Below are 25,121 nucleotides of genomic sequence, written 5' to 3' on the forward strand. Positions count from 1 at the left end.
TACCCAGCGGTACTTAAAATAATTATTCCAGGGTAACAAAACAGACTATTCTCGGATCCAGAGGAAGCAAGGAAATTTGCAGAACAACTACAAAACAAGCAAAGAGATGAAGACATGTAATAAGAGTAAAAATGACCACGATCTATATGTATGTGTGTAAAGGGGTATATGTGTGTATATATATATATATATATGTAGTGTGCATACATGAATGTATCGTATTTAGAGGAAATATATAGGATATAGACAAGAATTAATAAGGGAGGGAAATGGAATAGAGGGAATAAGGAGGGAATTAAAAGAGTGACCTTTGTTACATATGAAAATTGAAATCTTTTCTGGGGGGGGGCTGGGTGGGGAGGAGTTACGGTCACTGCAAAATCAGCTGACGTTTGCGAGTGAATTCGCAAATCCAAATGGAGAGGGGAGATGTGGTTGTCCGACAAGAGATAAAGGACAACTCAGGAGGGGGAGGGGAGATTGGTGTTAAAGAAGTTTTAAATAGGAGAATAGGCAAAATGTTTGATGTTTTAGAAATGTTGTCTTATAAAGTGTTCAAAACAAGAAAGCAGAAATGGATAAGAAGGTAAGGTAATGATGGAGAAACGGAAAGGGAAGATAAACAAAGTATAAAATGGCTACGCTGAACTATATGACTTTAAATATTAACGGAATACATAACCAAATTAAAAGGAAGAAACTGCTAAATTTACTGAAAAAAGAAAAAATTGATATAGCATTTGTGCAAGAAATACATTTAACTGAATTGGAGCACAAGAAATTAAAGAGAGATTGGGTAGGACACGTAACAGCAGCGTCGTATAATTCAAAAGCAAGAGGGGTAGCTATATTAATTAGTAAAAATGTGCCAATTAAAATAGAAGAGGAAATAATAGATCCAGCAGGGAGATATGTAATGATAAAATGTCAGATATATTCGGAGTTTTGGAATCTACTCAATGTATATTAACCTAACGAAGAAGATCAAAAGTTTATGCAAGATATTTTTTTGAAGATAGCAGATACGCAAGGGAACATATTAATAGGAGGGGATTTCAACCTGAATTTGGATTCAAATATGGACAAAACTGGGAAAAAAATTAACAGAAAGAATAAAGTAACCAAATTTATAATTAAATCGATGGAAGAAATGCAACTTTGGATATATGGAGGAAACAACACCCAAAGGAAAAGGAATATTTATATTACTCGGCTAGACATAAAACATACTCAAGAATAGACCTATTTTTGTTATCAGCTCGTATGCAAGATAGAGTAAGAAAAACAGAATATAAAGCTAGAATATTATCGGACCATTCACCCTTAATATTGACAGTAAAGTTAGAGGACATCCCTCCAAGAATGTATAGATGGAGATTAAACTCCATGTTACTCAAAAGGCAGGATTTTAGAGAATTCATTGAAAGACAAATTAAAATGTATTTTGAAATAAACACGGAATCAGTGAAAGATAAGTTTATACTATGGGATGCAATGAAAGCGTTCATTAGAGGGCAAATAATAAGTTATGTAACCAAGATGAAGAAGGACTATAATCAGGAAACAGAGCTGTTGGAAAGGGAAATAGTAAATATAGAAAAAGAATTAGCAATGAAGGAAGATACAACTAAAAGAAGAGAATTGGCAGATAAAAAAATAAAATATGAAACACTACAAACATATAAGGTGGAGAAGAATATAATGAAGACAAAACAGAAATATTATGAACTAGGGGAAAAAAACGCACAAAATTCTAGCATGGCAGCTTAAGACAGAACAAGCTAAGAAAATGGTATTGGCATCAAGGAAAAAAGACAAACAAATCACATATAATCCAAAGGAGATCAAGGAAAACTTTAGAGAATTCTATGAACAATTATACCAAACTGAAAACGAAGGGAAAGAAGGGAAAATAGATGAATTTCTAACTAAAATTGATCTACCAAAACTACAAATAGAGGAACAAAATAAATTAACAGAACCATTTGGGATAGTAGAAATACAAGAGATAATAAAAAAATTACCAAATAATAAAACACCAGGAGAGGATGGATTCCCAATAGAATTCTATAAAACATTTAAAGATTTATTAATTCCTCCCCTCCTGGAAGTAATCAACCAGATTGATAAAACACAAAGCTTACCAGATTCATGTAAAACAGCAATAATTACAGTAATACTAAAGCAAGGGAAAGATCCACTCGCACCAGCGTCATATAGACCAATATCTTTACTTAACACAGATTATAAGATAATAGCTAAACTATTAGCAAACAGATTAGCAGAGTATGTACCGAAAATGGTAAATCTAGACCAAACTGGATTTATTAAAAAAAGACGCACAACAGACAATATTTGTAAATTTATTAACTTAATTCATGCAGTAGAAGGGAGTAACGCGCCAACGGTAGCAGTTGCTTTAGACGCAGAGAAGGCCTTTGACAGAGTAGAATGGAATTATTTATTCAAAGTATTGCAAAAATTCAGTTTACCAGAGAAGTATATTAATTGGATTAAAGCATTATATAAGGGACCATTGGCGAAAGTGACAGTAAATGGATATGTATCAAAGCAATTTAACTTAAGCAGGTCAACACGGCAGGGATGCCCACTATCACCTTTATTGTTCGCGTTAGCTATAGAACCACTAGCAGAATTGATAAGAACAGAAAATAATATAAAAGGGATAAAAATAAAAGACAAGGAATATAAAATCAGTTTATTTGCGGATGATGTTATTGTATACTTAACAGAACCAGAACTATCAATAAAAGAATGATATAAGAAATTGAAGGAATATGGAGAAGTGTCGGGTTACAAGATTAACGTAAATAAAAGTGAAGCAATGCCTATGAATAATGCGGATTTCTCAAAATTTAAGAAGGAATCACCGTTCAGATGGCAAATGTAAGCAATAAGATACCTAGGTATCCAAATAAATAAAAACCTCAGCCAACTATATAAACTCAATTATTATCCACTAATGAAAAAATTACAGGACGATTTAGAGCATTGGAAAGATTTACCACTAACACTAATAGGAAGGATAAACTGTATTAAAATGAACATTTTTCCAAGGATATTATACCTATTTCAGGCATTGCCAATACACCTGACAGAGAAATTCTTCAAGGAGTTAAAGAAAATAATAAGGAAATTTTTATGGAAAGGGGGGAAACCGAGGATAGCACTAGATAAATTAACAGAATGGTATAAACAAGGAGGCTTACAACTGCCAAACTTTAAAAATTATTATAGAGCCGCACATTTATACATACTGTATAAATTCTTTCATATCTTTGCCTTCTTCATCTTCCTTAAGGCCCACTATCTTTATATTGTTTCTTCTATTATAGCTTTCCATTATATCTATCTTCTGAGCTAACAGCTCCTGTGTTTCTTTAACTTTTTTATCAGATTCTTCTAATTTCTTTCTTAAGTCATCTACCTCCATTTCTACGGCTGTTTCTCGTTCTTCCACCTTGTCTACTCTTTTTCCTATTTCTGTCATGATCATCTCTAATCTATTCACTTTTTCTTCTGTACCTTTTATTCTTCTTTTAATTTCACTGAATTATCATGTCAGCCATTCTTTTACTGTTTCCATAATTTCTTGAATTTTTTTTTATCCATGTACTGTCCCTTCCCTTCATCTTCCATTTCTCTGTGTAGAGCTTAATGTTCTCCCTCCTTTTTCTCTGGGTCCACTCCAGGATCTGTGCCCTTTATCTCTGTCTCCTCTGACTTTCTTGTTGGGTTGTTTATTTCAGTTTGCTGGGTATTTTTGTTTTATTATTTTTATTAAAGGTGTCTTGGTGTTGGTCTTCTTCCTCTGGGTTGGTCATTTGCTGTTTTTCTGATTTCATTTTTTTATTCTCTTCCTTCTTGTTCCTGTAATTTTCTATGTTTTCCTTTTGGGAGCCTTGTTGTCAGGTTATTTTTGTCTGTTCAAGCCGTGGAGATCTACTCCTCAGCTGGTCCCCCCTCCCGTCGGTGTATTTTTTGTCGTGTGCATCGCGCACTTTTGTTTGGCTCCGTGAGCCATCTTTGTAGTCCTGCGCTCGGGGTTTCCACTGACCTCAGGGAGCGGGCTTCCAGGTGATGCTTGGTTCATTCAGATTGGCTGATTGACAGCCGGCCAGGTGTTGCCTTGTCCTCCAATGCTCTTCTGCAGGTACACAGGTTGTCCCATGCAGTAGGCTAGTGGTGTATCACCACAGAAGCCACCTTGAGAGAGAGAGAGAGAGAGAGAGAGAGAGAGAGAGATCATTCTAGAGTGTTACAGCCAACAATAGCAACTGGGACTGGAACAGGACAAGCTTGTGGAAAGCTGCATTTTGGAAGACGGCCTGGTCAAAGCCCTTGTGGTTCATGCAAGAGGAGAGGACTGGCTGTCTAATGTTTCACTTGGAATAAGAGAAACAAAAACGAACTCTGTGGTGACCTGAAAGAAAGAGGTGATCATCTGGAGAACCCTGATGGGGCAGGATTCGTCAGCAAGACACTGGAGTGGCTGATTAAGAAGTACATCAATTGTGGATGTCCTGAAACAACACATCTGTCTCTACTACTGACAAGAACCTTCCTGAGCGGTGACCATTTACCTTTTGAGCACCAAAGCCTGGTGAACTTTATAAATGTTAAATTCTGTGCAGAGTATAAGAACTGCCTGTAACCAGTGAACTTGTAGGAAATTAGGTGAGATTGGACTGTGAACCAAAGAACTTTTTTGAATTTACACATACATTACATACACGTGCACTTAGAATTAGAAGGGGGTTAAGTTAGGTTAGTTAAGTCAAAGTGTGATTCTGTTTTCATGTTTAAAGATAATTAAAAGCAACTTTTGTTTAAGTAACCATTTGCGTTGGTGACTATCTATTGCTGCTGGATTTATGGGTCCTCTGGGCTCGTAACAGACCATAATGTCCCACCATCACCAGTCCCACCTACCTGCATTTGGCCTATTTGTCTCTAAACCACATAAAGGCCCAAATGTCTCTCAAGCGTTGCAATCGTGCCTGCTTCAACTACCTGCTCCGACAGCTGTTCCCTACACCCACCACTCTATGTGGGAGAGGCCAGAAGTGCGAGAAGTGGCTGTGATGGTCAAACAAGAGAGGCTGGTGGCAGAGTAATTGAGATGGTGGAAGGGAGTGAGGTGCCACTCTCCACTGGAAAAACTCTTCAAAATCATTGTGCGATTTAAAAAAAAACTTTGACAAACTTTTCTGAGCATTTCTCAAAGAGGAAATCCTCACAAAGTAATTTAAGAATCATTATGGTTCATTGGAGAGACATTTTAAGTATTGGGAGATTGCTTTGGTGATAAAAGATTGCTGAGATAAAAATGAAATGTTACCAAGAATTAGACTAAAAAAAATCTTTGCCCAATCACCTGATACCTCTTTATGATATAGGTCATAACAATTTCAGCATCTTCGTAATCTTTTAATTTTTTTCATGTCCATTTGTGCCAGCAAGTGCACAAGAGGGTGCAACACACATTCACATTAATGGAGAAACTATGAACCTGCGATGGCAATGTACAGAATGGATCAGCCAAGAGACAGTAACCCCTTGTCTAGACAATGCAGTTAAAAAGGTAACAATGGCAGTAATGGTTTGCTGCAAAGCTTTTGGCCTGTCAACTAGCATACCTGGCAATGATATATACCTTTAGCACACACCCAGTCAGAGTTTGGTTCCTCATGTAGGGTGAAGGCACAAACCCAAACAAGTTCTTACAACCTTACTCATGTAGTCATTGTCTTAGATAGGAGAAACAATGTGTTTTCCATATTCTGATTTCAGGTTTATTGTCAGAGTACATTCAAGACATCACATACAACCCTGAAATTCCTTACCCTGCAGGCCAGGCAGAATTACCACTTATTGGCAGTGCAAACAAAACTGTACTCAACATACGCTTGTAAATAAATAAAGAAATGTAAACAAACTGACTTTTTTTTCCTCTCTGTATTGCACAATCAATAAAGTCCAAAATTAAGAGTCCTTAAATGAGTCCCTAATTGAGTTTGACATTAAGGAGTCTGATGGTGGAGCAGTAGCCACCTGGAACCTGGTGGTGCGAGTCCTGTGGCACTGATACCTCTTTCCTGATGGCAGCAGCGAGAACAGAGAGTGTGGATCCTTGATGAATTGCTGCTGCCCTCCAACAGCAGCGTTCCCTGTCGATGTATTCGATAGTAGGGAGGGTTTTTCCCGTGGGCTGTGTCCACTATCTTTTGCAGGGCTTTATGCTCGAGGTATTGGTGACCCCACACCAGACCATGATGCAGCCGATCAGTGCACACTCCACCACATCTCTGTAGAAATTTTCCAGGGTTTCTGGAGTCATACCAAACCTCCGCAAACTCCTGAGGAAGTAGAGGCGCCGACGTACTTTCTTCACGATGCCATTGGGTGGCATGGCTAGAGTAGCTGCTAGTGCCACACTGTTACAACGCCAGTGATCGGGACAGAGGTTTGAATCCTGCACTGTGCATAAGGAATTCATAAGTTCTCCTCCAGGGGCTCCAGTTTCCTCCCTCCAGGAGTTGTAGGTCAATTGGGCGGCACGGGCTCAGGGCCCAAAATGGCCTGTTATAAGTACACGCTGTATGTCTATTCCTAAATTAGTGTGTCAAGTCCAGGAAAGGTCCTCCAAGAGAGTGACTCCCAAGAACTTAACCCTCTCCACCTCTGATCCCCCAATGATTCGAAGAACAAGACTCTAATCCCCAACCAGATTCATGATAAATGGCAACATAAAACCATCCTTCAAAGAACAGGCCACGTGTAGCTGATACACTTAAGAGAAACAATTAATTATCACGTTGTTGGGGGAAAAAAATTAGACTGCAGGAAACAAAAGATTCTCTGAACACCTATTTTGTTTAACATATTTAGCTAAAACTTCCAGCATTTTTCATGCTCATACTGTATTTCCTATTGTCCTTTCACTGTTGGTTCAAATCCACCAATTCTCCCTCGAACAATGGAAGTTTCTCTTCCCCGTTTGCTCTAAGGATTCAAAGCAAAATATATTCAGAGATTCTCAACCCAGTTCTTTGTTTATGTGGGTTTGCAAAATAATTCTCTCCCATTTAAGTACAAACAGTGTTTAATAATAACACAATCCAAGTGGATGAGATGCCTGGTCGATTTGTACCTCACCCAACACCCAAAAGTCACCCCACCTCTGGTGCAGAATGGCTTCACTCTCCACATAACGCACTTCAGTTACTCTCCTGGGCTACTCCAACAGCACCTCCCAAAGCTGTGACCTCCTCTGCCAAGAGGTCGCTCGTGGTCAATATGTGCTTGGTGAGGTGATGGGCTTGTTTCAGTGCTGCATCTAGAGTACAGATGGGATGTAGATGCAATGGGAACCCCACCTCCACTGCACGCCATCAGACTTGCTGTCATCACGCCACTGGTGGGTTAAATTCCTGGAATTCCTAACCCAACTGCACCATAATCAAAAGGACATTTTAAAAAAAAAGCATCTCACAACCACTTTAAATTAAATTTCAGCATACAGGATGGTAATAGGCCCTTTTGACCCATGAGCCCTTGCTCCCCAATGACCAAGAACCCATGTACGTTTTGAAGGTTGCAGTCACAGGGAGAATATCCTGTCAGGAGTGCTGAATTCAAACCCTAGTCACTGACACAGTAGCAGAATTTTCCTAACCGTGCCGTCCTTTCTGAAGGGAAATTACAGAGGGGGGGGGCAGGCAACACTTCTCAGATCCCAATCCCCAAAGGTGCCCGAGAGCTGATGTCCTGTGCGGCGATGATCGCAGACCTCCACCATCTCCCTCAAACCATAATCATTCTGACTGCCCTTCGTGCCACAGGTGTGGAAGCAGGAGCACGCATCAGATCCCTCCAGGATACTGCTGTCGGAGGGACGTGCTGACATTATCTGGGCTTCGAAAGCCAAAAGGCAATTGGCAAGGGGACAGTGACAGAGGAAGGAACAGCGGAAGGCTGGAGAAAATGACAAAGAATCAAGAAGGGGAAACAATCACACTGTGGGGGGTGGGGGGGTCGAGGAGTGGCAGTGACATTGATCAGTCCCCCGTGGTTCTACTTTGCCGCACACCAGCTGAACCCAGCTAAACAGGGATTTCTGTTGTTCCTTTGAATGCAATCAAATGCTTGCTGTCACCTGGCATTGCCAAGCCAATGCTTAAGAGAGGCCCACGAGGGACTTGTTACAGTGATACGCAGAGAGAAATACTGATGCAGAGCTCATCAACATCCTTCAAATTAGAATAACGCCAGAAGAAAAAGATAAGTTTGCATCCGCGTAATCTCAAACAACACACGTGTGGCCTGTTAATTGATATGCATCTCTGGCTGTGATTTTCCAAATCAAAAAACAAACTGGAAATCTGAAATAAAAGCAGAAAGATGTTGGAAACTCAAAGCAGGTCTAGCACACTGCATGGAACAAAAAACAGTTAGAGTTTCATATCAGAGTTCTGATGAATTGAAACAGAAGCTCTTTCTCTTTCCACAAATGCCTACAGAAATGTTGAGCATTTCGAGCATTGCTATTTTTTTTAAAAAAAATCAAGCTTCTGTGTGAATGTGTTTTTAGGTGTTTGTAATCAACATGTTTTAAGTAGCCAGGAGGAAGACACAGACTGCAAGGACCTTCCAATCTTCCCATGTGGGGCCACACAACAGGAGCATTACAGGTGGCAGTGCCTCCCAGGAAAATCTTCACCAGAGATTTCTTCAGGTGACATCCACTGGGAGGGTGTTAACCACCCATTAATGCTAAGGGTGACCTTTATGAACAGATGATCATACTTTTGGTCTGACCTTCCTTTCAAAAGTCCTAAGATGTGGACTGCTCCAGGATTGGGCCAGTCAGGATTTCCTAGGTTTTCAGGCAATACTTTTAAAATTCAAATTTAAGGAGAATAAAGAGATAAATTTTGATAGTTTATTGATGAAACATTTTTTATACAAAATGTACAAAAAAAACCATTTTTTCTTACATTTTTGCAACTTCCGTGTGGTCGCTTGTTGCCGTTGTGCATCTGTGGCCCTTACAAATGCACGCACGCAGAAGCCAAGATTCTTGCACGGTCCTGAGTTCAGCCGAGAGATTTCAAGGAGCCCGGATTCTTGTTCAGTCTGGAGTTTAGCCAAGAGATTTTGAGGAGCCCAGATTCTCGCGTGATCCAGAGTTCAGCCAAGAGATTTCAAGGATCCCAGATTCTTGCACGGTCCGGAGTTCAGCCGAGAGATTTCGAGGAACCTGGAATCTCACGCGGTCTGGAGTTCAGCCAAGTGATTCCAAGGAGCCCAGATTCTCGTGCAGTCCAGAGTTCAGCCGAGTGATTTTGAGGAGCCCGGATTCTCATGCGGTCCGGAGTCCACCCTTTACACATTTTGGAAAAAGCACTGCAGAGGGAAGCTGGGAGAAGAGACCTCCTCCCCTAAAGGAGTGGGTGCCTGCCCTCTGCTCCTCCCCCCTCTGAGATTGATAGTCCCTGTGGTCAGAGATCAAAGCCCTGCGAGGGAAAATGGCCCAGCTGCAGTGACAGTAGGGCTAGACCTCGGGGTGGCTATTCATTCCAGGACGTCGAAGAGAATGCCCATATTGTGGCAGTCTACAGAGACATTCAGACAGACTCTGGCGGGCTGGGCACACCACAAAGTGGGGGCCTGGGGGTGGGTGGGACTTGTTGATGGGCAAATGGCCGCGGGGTGGCTCTAATCTATGATGAGGTATTCACTAGTTCCGTGACCTGATAACAGGTCATGCCCTGGGGTTGGCCAATACAGGAGTCACTAAGAAAGGGGGAGGTAGCAGTGTGTAGACCAGGGGTCATATGATATTTCTGGGAGAACTGGGAATGAGGTGCATGCATACACACCAATTAACCCAGAGAGAGAGCAAGTCTGCCTTGGTTCAAAGGATGAAAGATCTGCGGATACTAGAAACAGTTATGGTGGCATTGATCAGTGATGAGAGAATCTGCTGAATGGCTCACAGATGTGACAGCAGAGACAACAAACTCAAAGCTGCTTACACAGACCCCACCGGACACTCAACAAAGAGATGATGGGGGAAATTGTCCAGCCCCGCGAGCTTTGCTATCCTGTGTTAACCCACACCAGAAACAACCATACATCCAGCAACCCTCATTGGGGTGGGTGGCTCAAGGGCTGGTCTTTTCCTGTGCACAGTTTGGTCCATACAAAAACCCAACTCTGAATGAGTCCCCAGTCAGTGAACAGGGCAAAGGAATGTTTGTGCAGACGGAACAATCAGCACTGGCCCAGTTGACCAATGGGAGTGCGGGCAGAAAGGGTATCCAGGCATAACAGTGTCCACAGCCAACGACCCAGCAAAGTGCTCACTAAATGGTGCACCCTGGGTAAGCAGCTGCCGGGCCGACCCCTGGCTTTCCATGGGATGGTACGGCTGCTGTTATTTGGGATGCGTGCTACCATATTCATCAAAAATCTGAGGGAGCACCAACCAGACGAATGGTCAATGTGATGGAGACGTTGGCAATATGGAGGGATTGGATGGACTACCTGCTGTTGTCAGTAAGGAGTGCTCCACTTACAGTACATTCCAGATCAATCAGGAAATATCACTCAATTGACACATACAAGAATCAGTGAACAAATTGTGTTCCTTGAACACAACACTCCTTGGGGCAGCTAATAGCCACTTGGACCAGTAGGAGGTTGGTGGACCACTGTAATTCACTAGGCAACAACCATTAGGCTCATAATAATGTGCATTAACTGTTTCTGTTGCATGTTTAATTGAATAAAGTGTCCCCAGAGTTTGCATTAGTTTGTGCATAGAGTGACATAGTTTAAGGGATGTAAGGTAAAACACAGGATTCTGTTGACACCGTGGTTAAGTGAAAAAACACACAAATGCTGGAGAAACTCAACAGGTCAAACAGTGCCTTTATGTAGCAAAGGTGAAGATACATCAGCAATGTTTCGGGCTTGTGCCCTTCATCAAGGTGTGGAGGAACATGAGAGATGTCTGAACAAAAGGGGGGAGGGGGGTGGTGAGGGTGGGAGATGATAGGCAAAGGGGGGAGGGAAGGACTGCAGGAAGGGGGGGAAGGAGTCTAGGCTAGGTGAGGAGGAAAGGAAGTAGGAACTGGAATGACTAGTTAAAGGGGTGGGGGGAACGAAGGGGGAGGGTGGGTGAAAGGCAAACTGATTAATGGGATGCAGTGAATTCGATGTTCATGCCCTGGGGTTGGAGGGTCCCCAGAAAAATGAGGTGTGGTTCCTCCAATCAGTGGGTGGTCAGGGTGGGATCGTGTGAAAGACCATGGACAGACGTGAGCTTGAGAGTGTGACTCAGAATTGAAATTGTTGGCTACGGGGAGGTTGCTTTTGTTGCAGACGGAGAGGAGGTGCTGGACGAAGAAATCTCCTAATCTGCAACCTTTCTATCCGACGGAGAGAAAGCCACAGAAGGTGCACTAGATGTGGAATGTTATCCAGAGATTTATCCAACAGGTCAGACAGGAAACTGCTCTGAACAAAGGAATTTCCCTGTGCTTGCTCCTGGAGAGTCATCTGACCATGAAGGTCAAAGGTCATACCCCAACATCAATCAAGGTAAGTTCACCCACATGCAAGGGCACACCTTATGATCAGCTCTCTTGAACACCTTGCCACATTTAAGCATGCCCGAGCTGGGCCCTCCAGCAAGCTGCTGTATACATGAACCCCCCCCATCTCTTTCTCCCCCTGAGAATAAACGCTCGCTCCACTCCAGGGTGAGAACTGTGGACAATGCTGGAAAGTCAATGGTAAGGTGTGTGCCAGTTTCAGGTGGGGTGGTGGGGGGTATATTGCCAGTGCATACCTATTCAACTGTTATCATTATTCTTCATTGTAACCCTGTAATATATTTGCAATCGATTACGGTGCTATGCCTGCCAGTTACCGAAGGGTGGTGGGTATCATTTTATTGTCTCTTTTACACCACATGTGGGTATCGCGGAATATAGTGTCTCTCAATTGTTTAGATGTATCTGCTGTCCGTGAGTGTGCGTGTGAGACCATGACCCCTGTTAGGACTTCTCTCGCGTGTGGATAAAGACTCTTAGTAGGTGTGCTGTATTCAGATTAGTTATTTCTTGGACCCTCTGATCTTATATCCCTGATCACAAGAGGCATTAGCGAACCTCATAAATTGCAACAATCTCTGTTATTAGTACAAGCTATTTGTTCCAGATTTACTGATTTTAAATTCCCTAGTGGAATTTGCTGATTTGCAAAATTCCTTTGCTGATCTAGGTCTCTGGATTCCAGCCTAGATCTGAGATACAGTTATGTACCTTCTCATTGAATGGGAGGAATAGTATTCGAGGCTGCAATTAAACAGAGTCCAAGCATAAACCAGCAGAGGAAAAGTGCTCCATGTTCCACAGCACAACTCCAACAAGACAAATTGTACTACGGTACAGTTTAACAAACCAAAATTTATTTCCTTGCGCGATGCATTGCATCACAGATAAAGAATAAAGTATCCAACGCATTTTTCCCCACTTAAGTAGCAGAGACAAATGGACAAGCATGATTGGGACATTTCATGAACATAGTCCAAGTTTCACCAGTCAAAATGTTTTATGCCATCTCTTATTTTTCCATTTGCCTTTACAGTTGCCTTTTTCCATTAGAAATTGGTAGCACACATTAGTATCCACTATAAACCAAGGGCCTTAAAGAGTATTCCAAATACATAAGGTGGAATCAGAGCAGCTCACAGGGTCATCATCATGGCCAAGATGTGAGCTTTCAAATCACATCAACTGAAGAATGGTTGGGCTTGGTTGGACATTGGCCTTGTATTTTCAGGGTCCAGATTCAAAGCCAGTATAAATGGGTTAGATTAAGTTGATTTTGTGAATATAGACCCCCAAATGGGATGAGCTTCGGCAGCAACAGTGGAGTTCCCAGTGTGAAACTACCTATCTAACATCAGGTTGACAAACAGAGCCAGAAATACCCCAGGAACAAGTCATATTTGATTCTTTAATCAATGGCAAGGCAAAATAAATGACAAGACTACATTACTTTGTCAATGCAAGTGCACTTACACTGACCTTGCTATGCACTAACTATTTTGTTGCCACACACACTTCAAGATGTGCTTTGTACTGCCTGTTAGAGCCAACTTGCTCGACTGCTTGCAAAATGATCCCTTCTCAATGCATCAGGAAAAAGACTGTAAACTTAGATTTGATCTCGACACTGATTTGGGAAGCTCCAACACAACCAGCTTTCACAGCAAGGACCATAATCCCCACCTACTGCAAAAATTCCCACCTTGCTCAGTGTGAAGGGGGCAAGTCCCACAAGTATCCAAATATGTACAGCATTCAAACAGTTTTAAACTTCCTATCCTCCCAATTTCTCCATCTATCCCTGTAAATTGCAGACAGATCCACTAGGACTTGCATCTATCACTGGCTTAAAACTTTTTGACGATTGACAGTGGGATGTGTCCTTCCAGTTTGGGTATTCCAAGACATCTATCCCCAAGTCTGGAATGCAAAACACCTTACTTAGCAAGGTGAAGAAATATTTTCACTCTCCTCTGATAATTTTTAGTCTACCTAAACAGTTAAAGTCTTGTCCAAACCCAGAGAAGCAGAATAGAGGTATGAAGAGCTTTTTAAAAATCTCTATCCAAGCCGTGCTTTCTGAGATTCCCAGGCCATATCTCAACTCTCTACCCTCTCAACCATCATAGACATTCCATCCATTATTGACCGGGCTGGTTTTGTTAAAAATAGGTATGCTTCTGACAATATTCTTAGAGTGATTTCACTGATCAACGCTTCACGTCAGCAACCCAACCTACCAATGGTATGTGCTTTAAATGCCGAAAAAGCTTTTGATAAGGTCAAATGGAATTTTTTATTTAAAGTTTTGGAGATATACAAGTTTGGACCTTTTTTATTGGTTGGGTAAAAGCATTATGTAATAATTCTGTTGCTAGGGTGGCAACAAATGGTCAAACCTCTTCTTTCTTTAAATTATCGCGTTCAACTCGTCAAGGTTGTCCTTTGTCGCCAGCACTACTTGCATTGGTCATCAAACTATTAGGCAGAATGAGAATATTAGAGGTATAAGGATAGCAGATGATGAATACAAGATTGATCTATTTGCTGATGATGTTTTGATATATTTAACGAATCTGGAACGATCTTTAATTTACTTGCAAGAATGTTTAGAACAATATGGTAAATTATCAGGATATAAAGTGAATTGGGACAAAAGTGAAATTTTACCAATTTCTGAGGGAAATTACGACCAGTGTAGACAAATTACTAAGCTCTGTTGGACTGATAAAATTAAGTATTTAGGGATAATGATTGATGTAAATATTCAATCATTGTATAATTTAAACAATGTACCATTAATGAGAAAGATTAAAGCAGATTTGATTAAATGGAAGGATTTACCTTTGTCATTAATAGGTTGAGTAAATTGTATTAAGATGAATGTCTTTCCATGAATTCAGTATCTTTTTCAATCGATTCCTTGTTTTCTTTTGAAATCCTTTTTTCAGGATTTAAATAAAGTAGTTTGAGAATTTCTATGGAAAGGAAAATTAGCTAGAGTAGCGATACATAAATTGACCTGGAAATACACTTTGGGAGGTTTGCAATTACTCCATTTACAAAATTATTATGAAGCAGCTCAATTAAGATTTATTAATCGTATGTTGGATGAAATTTGGAATTTCAGTGAATTCCTTGTTTGTTTATTATCAAATTAGAGCGTTAGTGAAAGATAATTTTGGAAGAGAAATGAAAATTCCTAAGTTAATGAAATTTGAGTTTATAATTTTTTATTTTTCAGATAAGGGTTTTATTTCAGAGATGTATGCATTATTACAAAACACTATGGATAAAATAAATTTAGATAAATCCAGGATTAAATGGGAAAATGATTTAATTTGTGATATTAATCACACCAACTGGGAGATTATATGTTTTGATGGTGTGAATAAATTGTTTAATGTAAGATATAGTATGATTAATTATAATTTTTTGCATCAGTTATATTTAACCCGAGAAATTGAGAAAATATGGATTTAGTAATTCAGAGTCGTGTTTCAGGTGTGGATTATGTGTAGGAACATTTTTACATTCCGTTTGGCTTTGTGATAAAGTTCAATCATTTTGGTATAAAATTAGGGAATTTCTTCAAAGTTTGTTTAAAATTCAATTCTTGTAGATCCCAAAAAAAAATTTGTTGGGTTATACTACTCCATTTATGGATTTGGGGTTAGATAAGTTTCAGACAGCATTTTTATGTTTAGCATTGGCGGTAGCACGTAAATGTGTTGCAATTTCTTGGAAAGATGAAGTTGAGTTAAAAGTACATCGTTGGCATAATGAGTTGAGGTCTTGTATTTATATGGAGAAAATAACAATTTACCTGATAATTATGATTTTTTTGTTAAGATGTGGTCATCTTATTTGAAATGTATGAATTTAGTAATATCTTAAATTGCTGTATCTATTTTTTTCAATGCTTCCCTTGTGGGGTCTGTTGAGGGTGGGGGGGAAGGGGGTGGGATAGTTGTAGTTTTCATTTTTATATTATGGATTTTGTAAAAGTTTTTGTTTTGAAAATATTAAATAAAGTTTTTAAAAAAGAAAAAAAAAAGAACACTTGCTAGACCATATTCAAACTCACCATTTCCTTAGTATTGACCTCAAGGCCAATTTCTTTGCAAATTTTCAAGGACCCCACAGTTTTCCGACATGCCCTCTGTAAGATTCATTCAAAAGGACAACATAGTCAGCAAAACTCAGGGATGAAAATATATCGCCGATCCCCAAACATAAACCATTCCTGTCCAGAGAACAGAACAAATCATCCATCATAATGTTAAAGAGCACAAGTGGCAGCGGGCCTCCCTGCTGAAAACCCTGCAGGCTGGGAATGCCTGCAGTTCTATCCTCGCTCTTTCTAATTATCATCAACCAAGTCACAAACTATTGACTCCCACATACAGATTTTCAGGCCTTTGACAAGGTGCTGCACTGAGGCTACTTAACAAAAGCACATGGTAGAACAGGAAACATACCAGCATGGGTCAAGCATTGGCTGGTGGGCAAGATGCAAAGTTGGAATACAGGGATCCTATTCTGGTTGGCTGCCAGTTGGTAGTGATGTTGCCCAGGGGTCAGTATTGGGGCAGTTTCTTTTTATGCTACATATTAATGAATTAGGTTATGGAATGAATGGTTTGGTGGAGAAGTTTGCAGATGATACGAAGGTAGGTGGAGAAGCGGGTAGTGTTGAGGAAACAGGGAGGCTTCGGAAGGAGTTAGACAGATTGGGAGAATGGGCAAGAGAAGTGACAAATGAAATATAATGCCTGAAAGTCTGCAGTCATTCACTTTGGTAGAAAAAATAAATGAGCAGACTACTTAAGAAATGGAGAGAATATTGAAAATACCCAGATGCAAAGGATATTCGTCATGCAGAATAGCCTGAAGGTAAACTTGTAGGTTGAGTCGGTGGTGAAGAAGGCAAATGCAATGCTGGTGTTCATTTCAAGAGGGATAGAAGGCAAGAGCAGGGATGTGATGTTGAGGTTTTATAAGGTACTGGTGCGACCCCACGTAGTATTGTGAGCTCAATTAAAAAAGGATGCACTGATGATGGAGATGGTTCAGTGGAGGTTCACAAGAATGATTCTTGGAATGAAAGGGTTATCAGGCAAGGAGCATTTGACAGCTCTTGACCTGTACTTGTTGAAATTTAGGAGAATGAGGGGGATCTCACTGAAACATTTCAAATGTTGAAAGGCATGAACAGAGTAAATGTGGAAAGGTTCATTCCCATGGTGGAAGAGTCTAGGACGTGTGCAAAACTTGAAGGGTGTCCACTTGGAAGAGATGCGGAGGAATTTCTTCAGCCAGAAATCTGTGGAATTTGTTGACACAGGCAGGTTGTTGAGGACAAGTCATTGGAGGTATTTAAGGAAGTGATTGATAGGTTCTTGATTACCCGGGGCATCAAAGGTTATGGGGAGAAGGCCGAGCAGTGAGACTGAGTTGGAAAATGGGTCAGCTCATGATTAAATGGCAGGGCAGATTCGATGGGCTTAATGGCCCATTTCTGCTCCTATGTTTTATGGCCTTAACTATAATAATCAACTGATGGAATCAAATACCTTGGCTAGCTGTATAAGTACCACAGCAAGATCTTCACAATTCCTCTTGGCCCCCTTTATTAAACTCTCCTGAAGTAGCTATATTCTTGTGCAACTGCAGGTGGGCACCACAAATCCCTTCTGTCCGACATTAAGGCTGATTGCCTCACTTAATCTTTTTTGCCAGGATCTTAATGAACACCCTCAATATGAATGACCCAATTGTATTTGGCCTTTGATTACCAAGATCTTGTGATTTAATTGGGAGGACTATGTGTTCCTAATACTGGGTGAAACCTTGCCTTGTTTAAACCAGTGGTTCTCTCATATCACTTTAAGTTTTCCCTCTGCCATCGGTGGTCTGTGATTAGTAAGGAATTGCTTAAGGTGGTATGTGGGTGGAAAGAAAAAGTTTGAAAACTACTGTTTTAATCATTCCTAATTGACTCGTTATGTGCATGGTTTCATAACTCCAAAGGAAATGGGCCAATGACAATTTTTCTCAAGCAAAATATTTCAGTAACAATTGGGTCCAGAGCAGTGATTCTCAACCTTCCCACTCACATCACACTTTAATCAATCCCTTACTAATTGCAGAGCCCTGATGGTATAGGGGTTACTTAAAGAGGTAGGCCAGTGAAAAGAAAAAGGTTGAGAACAACTGGTTCAGCCGGTCTATCAATGATATAACTACAGGCTCACTTACCAACAGCAAATTCATCGACATCTCTTTCCTCCTAACATCCTGTTTGTCAGATACTTGTTTATTTTTTTTAGTTCTGAGATTATTACTGATATATTTCTTCTCTAATTCTGGAAGATCATTACCTTGTCTGTCTGAACTGATGAGAAACACCATTTCCTAACCATCCCATTTCCTAAACCAGTATCAACAAAAGGGAATAAAAGGTGGAGAGGGCTCCAGGTCCTGGCAAAGTTAAGGGGGAACCAGGACCCTTCAATGGAGAAAAATGGCAACCTGTTGCCTCTACCAGTGATTCTCAACTTTTTTCTTTCCATTCACATTCACTTAAAGTATTCCCTATGCCACAGGTGCTCTCTGATTAGTAAGAAATTGCTTAAGATGGTGGGTGGAAAGAAAAAGTTTGAAAACCACTGTTTTAATCATCCCTAATCGACTTGTTATGTGCCTGGTTTCATAACTCCAAAGGAAATAGGCCAATGGCAATTTTTCTCAAGCAAAATATTTCTGTAACAATTGGGTCTAGAGCAGTGGTTCTCAACCTTCCCTTCCCACTCACATACCTCCTTAAGTAATCCTTTACTAATCACAGAGCACCGATGGCCTAGGGATTACTTAAAGTGGTGTAAAGAAAAAGCCTGAAAACCACTGCTCTAACCCAAGCCTAAAGGCAGGCAGTTTTGAGATTATTGTAGTTTGCAGTGGTCACTAACGTTTGGCATTATGACTCGACGAGTGACTCCAAGAAATTCAAAATCCACACAGATGGTTGCAGAAGCCTTCTCCAGGAGTATCACCCCATCAGCAGATTGTTTTTTTCTGAAGGATTTCAGCCAGGCAGATGATGATGCTACACATAGACAGGACAGGGTAATGGTGGGTGGAAATAGCTGCCGGGTGGTACAGTAACATTTAAAATAAAAATATGAATACACAATGCTGGAGAAAGTCAGCAGGTCAAATAGTGTCCTTTATATAGTAAAGATACATAACCAACGTTTCAGGCTCGAGCCCTTCATAACTTTTCAAGCCAGTGCCTAATGTCGAAATGAGACTGACAAGGCACAATAAGAATGTTGAGTGAAACACTATAGGCTGCAGACACTCTGATTGTAGTAAACGCATCAAAATGCTGGAGGAACTCAGCTGGTCTATTCAGCATCTATAGGAGACATAGTTATATTGCCGACGTTTCAGGCCTGAGCCCTTCTTCGGGGAAAAAAAATCAGAAAAGGCAGGAATATATCAAAGTCTCAGAATTCAAACAATGGGGGAGGAATCCAGACCAACAAAAGGTACTAATTGGATGTGATAAAGGGATTAGGTCTATTTTAGTTGGAAGATGAGGTGTTGTTCCTCCAATTTACGGGTGATCTCAGTTTGCACAGACAGGTCGGCAAGGGAATGGGATGGGGAATTGAAATGGATGGCCACCAGGAGATCCATGTTATTGCGGCGGACAGAGCCAAGGTGCATCCAGTTTCTCCGACGAAGAGGAGAACAGAGCAGGAGCACCAGAACTTCAACTGCTTTATAGAGAAGAATGACAAATATATTGGGACAATGTATCTTAAACCAAAACTTGGGAGCTTTACTGAAGCTTGGCAATGGCAGTTATAGGCATGATGATTGATCCTTTTGGAAGGGAACAATCAATCAATCCAGAAGGTGCAGCAAGAGAACAGACATCCTACAAGACAATTTCGGGAACCGACGCGGGGCCAGACACCTCAAGTCATCGGTGTGGGCAGAGGAAAACCAAATGACGCTCTTGAAGACCAACCAGTCTTGCATACCTGCAGTTTTTAACCTGCAGACGAACAGGAGATGCATGTTTTAAGCACATGATCGGAGTGGGTTTTCACTCTAGTTCACGGCATAGACTCACTACCATTCCTCCGCATTCTCCTGCCACAGCTCAGTAAAACAAAGAAAAGTAATAATAGTTAAAGTGCTGGGTCCTGCATGTATTTAAATTTAGACGGATATACAGCTTGGTAACAGGCCATTTTGGCTCACGAGTCCCTGCTGCCCAATTTACACCCCATTAACCTACACCCCAGAACGTTCCGAATGGTGGGAGGAAACCAGGGCCCTTGGGGAAAACCCACGCTGACATGGGGAGAACATACAAGCTCCTTACAGACAGTGCAGGATTTGAACCCCGGTCCTAATCGCTGGTACTGTAACACGTTGCGGTAACCACTACGCCAATCGTGCCACCTCTTTGAAAGCTTTTATATTACGTGACGATTTCGCGGGGATACAAGGTCACTCTGTAGAAAACAGCAGTAGAGAGCAAGATCACTCAAAAAGGAATGCGGCAATTATTGGGAAATTCTGTTTTGGTAATGATGAATGAGCGTAAATAATGGCTGGAACATCAGAAGTGCTGTGAGCTATTTGACATTCAGCGACTCCATACAGGTTGCCCCAGACGATGTTGCCACTCACAGCACTGCACCAAAACACAACGTGGACTTTGTCCTAGCGTCTGCACCTCTCTCGCCTCAAGCTCCTGTACGACAACTGAGTCATTGCTGAACAGTTTCAATGTTCAAGGCAAAGAAATGGCACTCGTCCAGACTAAAAGAGTCAAAGGAAACAGCTTTGGTTACAACTCATCACAACGGCAGATTGGTTTGGCGCCCTTTGGCCAAGAGATTAGCGCAAGGACCGCAGCACAACATGATCCTCTCTTGGATCCACCCGCCTCTATACAGCTGCATTCACTCGACTGAGAAATGTTATCATTTATTAAAAAGAGCTGCAAACCCCCAGGGCTCTCTCACAACCAGTCCACTGTGACCGTTGCCGGATTCACCCGCACCAATTACAGGGTACCTGTTACCCTGCTTCACTGACAGCTGGGAGAAGCAGCTAAAAGTTCATTTCTTTGAGCAAGTGTGCACCACTGAAAGCACACTCAAAAATCCCAAAACATTGCTGATGACCCATGGTGCCATTTTCTCCTGTTATTTAAATATCTTGTCCCATCTACAACCCATTATAGGAAAAGGTAAGAGTTCGCATTGTAATTTTACTGTGTTTTTTTTTTAAACCAGTCAAGCCCAAACTTCAATCTTGCAGCTGGGTCACCACGGCTTAGAGCACAAATCTCAAAGGGTTTGGATTGCTACTCGAGTCTTTTATTGACTGACAAAGTCTCCCCTCTTACCCTTGGCACTGGGCAGTTCTACCCCATTTAAGGGGGAGGCTACTGGATAACTGTGATCATCCAGATTTCGATTTGACCCCACAGATTCTGATGGGCAGGGAGGATTGAGGGAACGACTTCTCTACTGCATCAACCTCTGCAATACACAAATGTGCTAGAGAAACTCAGAAGGTCACGCAGCATCCAGTAGGCAGCGAAGCTCAGTTGGGAGAGCGTTAGACTGAAGGTCCCACTGGTAGTTAGGGCGGTGTGGGTTAGCATAATGCTGTTACAGCGCCAGTGACCAGGGTTCAAATCCAGAATTGCCTGCAAGGAGTTCGTTCATTCTCCCAGTGGAGAATGGGGTTCCTCTGGGGGCTCCAGTTTCCTCCCAGCCTTCGAACTGTACCGGGGATGGGGGTGAAATTGAGCTGCACAGACCCGTGAGCTGAAGGAGCCTGTTACTGTACTGTATCTAAATTTTTTTTTAAAATTAGGGTAATCAACTTCTCGGGCCTGAGCCCTTCGTCTTGACACAAAGGGCTCGGGGCCAAAACATTGACTCCCTTTTATTTCTGCCGAGTTTCTCCAGTACATTTGTGTATCGCACGACCCCAACGTCTGCAGACTTTCTTGAGCAATGCCCACAGACATCATCCCCCAGTTAGTTAACAATATTAGGGCGGCACGGTTGGTGTAGCAGGTGCCGCCACGTCTTTACAGCGCCAGCGATCAGGACCGGACCTGGGTTCGAATCCCTCGCTGTCTGTAAGGAGTTTGTTTGCTCTCCCAGTGTCTGCGTGGATTTTCTCCAAGGGCTCAAGTTTCCTCCCACTGTTCAAAAACATACCAGGGGTGTAATTTAGAAAGCACAGACTCAGGGCCAAATTGGCCTGTTACAGTGCTGTACATCTAATTTAAAATAATGCGCTCAAAGCCAAAGATTTCAAGCTCTGGAGAATGGAAACTCTTCTCATTTCAGGCCAAAAGCAGCAACTCCCCCCTCATTCTCAACGAAACACCAGCACATGGATGCAGGGCAAACCAGTCTCTGCTCGTCTCCCTCCCCAAACACGGTTGGGTGTTCCCACCGTGTAATCAAATCAATTTCCTTCCACGGTTTGTGCTGTCCAAGTGACATCAGTTTAATTAGGCTAATTAGTGGTGTATGTAGGACAGCTTCATGCTGCACTCCAGGGACCACCAGGGACTGCCCCTGCTGGTGTCTCGGGCTGGCCAGCTGAAGAGATTTCCACTCCACAATGAGCAACTCTAAATCACGTGGATAGCAACAACTTTAAAAACAAATGCTGAGAACATTTTTGGTCACAAAGAATAATACACAACAAAAATATATACACTGCAAGATTTCAAGCTCTCTCTATAAACTGCACAGGTGAAAAAAAAGTCATAAAAAGTTCTACCTATTTGAATTATGCTCTCCACCTTCCCCAGCACATGCAATAAACCTTGGTTTGTAAAATCAATGCAGAAAATACTGTACAGTAATTAAAATACCTCCATTTGTGAAATTGAGAACTAGGTTCAGTGATTGTTCTTTAAAAAAAAGACTTTGAAAGGAAGCGACAACACCTCAGTTACAAATGAGATCAAAACAGACATGACACAGAATGAATACATTTGATGCAAGAAATAAAACCTTTGCTAACCAATAATTTTGTTTCAGTTATACACCACACCAGAGAATATTGCAATACCCAATCTTGTGTGTACTGGTCTTCCAATTACTTATTGTTCAGCAACTGGTCAGCCACCCCAACCAGTTCACTTTTCTCCAGAGCTCGAATCAGCCGACTTCTCGTCGCCTTCCTTCCTTCGCACTGAATGAATTTGAGCAGCATTTGGTACGCCTGCTCGTACAACCCTTCACGCTCATACTCAAAGGCGATGTTGTCGATGGCTGGGTCGCGAAGACCTCGGCAAGTTTCCTGCAGGATGCGGCCCACCTGCTTCCAGTTCCTGCCCACCGATTTGGCGAAGTTATCGTGATCCTGCACACTCAACACACAGTCATCTGGCCCAGAAAAAAAACATACAAACAAAAAGTGATCTTCTTCAAAGCTGTACTGCTTTAATACCTGAAAACAAATTAAAAATCTACGGCTAAGATGGCTGCTCGGTAGAAGAGAGCTATCCAAGCGAATTCCACTTCCCAGCTCTCGATCCTCCTCTTGCGAGTCACAGTCCATTGGATTCTCCTCTCACAAAATTATTCCAAAGCCCATTATCTTCCAGCTGATTTCTCTCCCCCCTTCCCCACATTATTCCCAATGGTGTTTGTCAAAAGTACATTAAGTGGAGGGGTAGACATCAAGTTACCCAGCACAGAAACAGGCCCTTCGACACCACAAGCCCTCACCAACAATCAGGCACTCATTTCCACAGACCAATTTATATTCTCCTCACTTTCCCCATCAACTCCCCCAGATTTTAATCACTGCTCAGGGGCAACTTGCCAACGAGCACACCCTCAGGATACAAGAGGAAGCCAGTGCATGCGAGAGAAACCCACCTGGCCAGAGAGGGGAGGCGAGCTCCACACATCGGGACCCTGGGTCACTGGGGCTGCTTCCATCAGCACCTGACTATTTGCAGTGTCGAGAAAGGAGGGCAAGTCACCCTCTCTCACCTGTCCCTCATTAACCCTGAATGCAGGGTCGAGGCAAGCATTAAAACAACTCTTGAGGGTGGATTGAATGGCGAATAGAACAAGGGCCCGTGTGGCCTTCACCAGGATCTGCACCGACTCGCCAAATTCTTCTTTAGACTCTACTTCACCTGAGCTACTGGAGGGCTTGCTCGTCATTTGGATAACCCATGGCGTTGGGCAAAGCGTCAACAACCTTCAGTGAACTCGAAGAAACCAAGTACTAACATGCACTACCCTTCTCCAGCTGATGAGAGGAATGAAGCCAATCAAGGAACTGGCCACACGGCTGGCGCCATGCTCGCCTTGGCGAAGGGATCATTTCTGAACAAAGGTGAGCAGAATGTATTAACGATGTTCTATTCGGACTCTGAAGGAGAGACCACTTTGACTTAAGGAGAAATAGACTGTCTGTCAGGACTGGGAACAGTAGAGGCACAAAAAAAATACGTATTTTAAGTGGAAATTCACCATGCAGAGGGAGGGATGGAAAGGGCCACGTGGTTACAGCACTAGTGGTGGGGTCGGGAGTGGCATTACACTAGCATGAACTGGTGGACTTCACGGACGCTCTCTGGGCTGGAAATCCCACGCCATGCTGGTTAAAGAGCAAAGACAAAACCAGTGCACCCAGTTCGGATACTGAGCTTCAACTTCTGCCACAGCATCGCAGAGAGATGCATTTTAACAATGCTCAACTTCTGGGTTTTCTTTATCCAATTTTTTTTTTTGGGGGGGGGTATGAGTTGGGGGTGGAAAACATCCACAAATACATGATACAAAGTGCAATTTGCTCATTAAACGAAACAGACTTTTCAAACAAGAACGTACAAATAATTTGACCCAACTCTTAAGTGTAACTTTGCTCCCATTTCTGGCACCTGTCATATCTTATCAAATTAGTGCACAGTTGGAGGTAACGACCAGCGAAGGCTGCCTTCATTTTGTTAGCCATCTGGCAAATGCCAGCCTCCCCCAGGACATGGTGCTGCTTCAATAGGACAATTTAAATGAATTCAACTCCAGTGGTCCACCAGGTACTTCATCTGTCTTTGAGCATCTTCGTTGCTGGACTTTAAGTAACTTGTCGAGTACAACTGTTTCTGTGCAGTCCTTCACTCTGGGAATAAAATTAACCATATATTTTTGCACAATCCTAACCAACAAAGCCAAAACAGTAAGGAGAGCTTTCAGACCATCTGAGTAAAGGGCAACTATTCGTTTCTCGCACATCAGAGAGATAGGACATGGTAGAACTTTACAGCAAGGAAACAGGCCCTTCGGCCTAATTTGCCCAAACTAGTCCCATGTGCCTGCGTTTGGCCCATATCTCTCCAATACCATAGAGCCTGTGGGATTGCAGACAAATTCTGCTCACTGTCGATCAGAATTT

At 42.0% G+C, this 25,121-nt stretch overlaps 1 protein-coding gene across 11 annotated transcripts in view; it reads right to left on the minus strand.

The window, feature by feature from the left end:
* Nucleotides 1-12,494: 12,494 nt before the first annotated feature.
* The window catches only part of tradd (tnfrsf1a-associated via death domain), a 33,557-nt gene continuing 20,930 nt past the window's right edge, over nucleotides 12,495-25,121 (minus strand). For 7 of the 11 annotated variants that reach the window (XM_069901202.1, XM_069901203.1, XM_069901205.1 and 4 more), the window contains one exon: nucleotides 18,856-23,095. In XM_069901202.1, coding sequence (XP_069757303.1) covers nucleotides 22,806-23,095 — 290 coding nt within the window. In that variant the 3' untranslated portion in view covers nucleotides 18,856-22,805. Of the gene's footprint in view, nucleotides 14,124-14,489; nucleotides 14,624-15,732; nucleotides 15,808-18,616; nucleotides 18,754-18,855; nucleotides 23,096-25,121 lie in introns of those variants that run through there. The other 4 variants (XR_011345690.1, XR_011345691.1, XM_069901206.1 and 1 more) reach the window with 4 other exon arrangements.

The sequence above is a fragment of the Narcine bancroftii genome, chromosome 10 (assembly GCF_036971445.1).
Source record: "Narcine bancroftii isolate sNarBan1 chromosome 10, sNarBan1.hap1, whole genome shotgun sequence".
Classification (NCBI taxonomy): Eukaryota; Metazoa; Chordata; class Chondrichthyes; order Torpediniformes; family Narcinidae; genus Narcine; species Narcine bancroftii.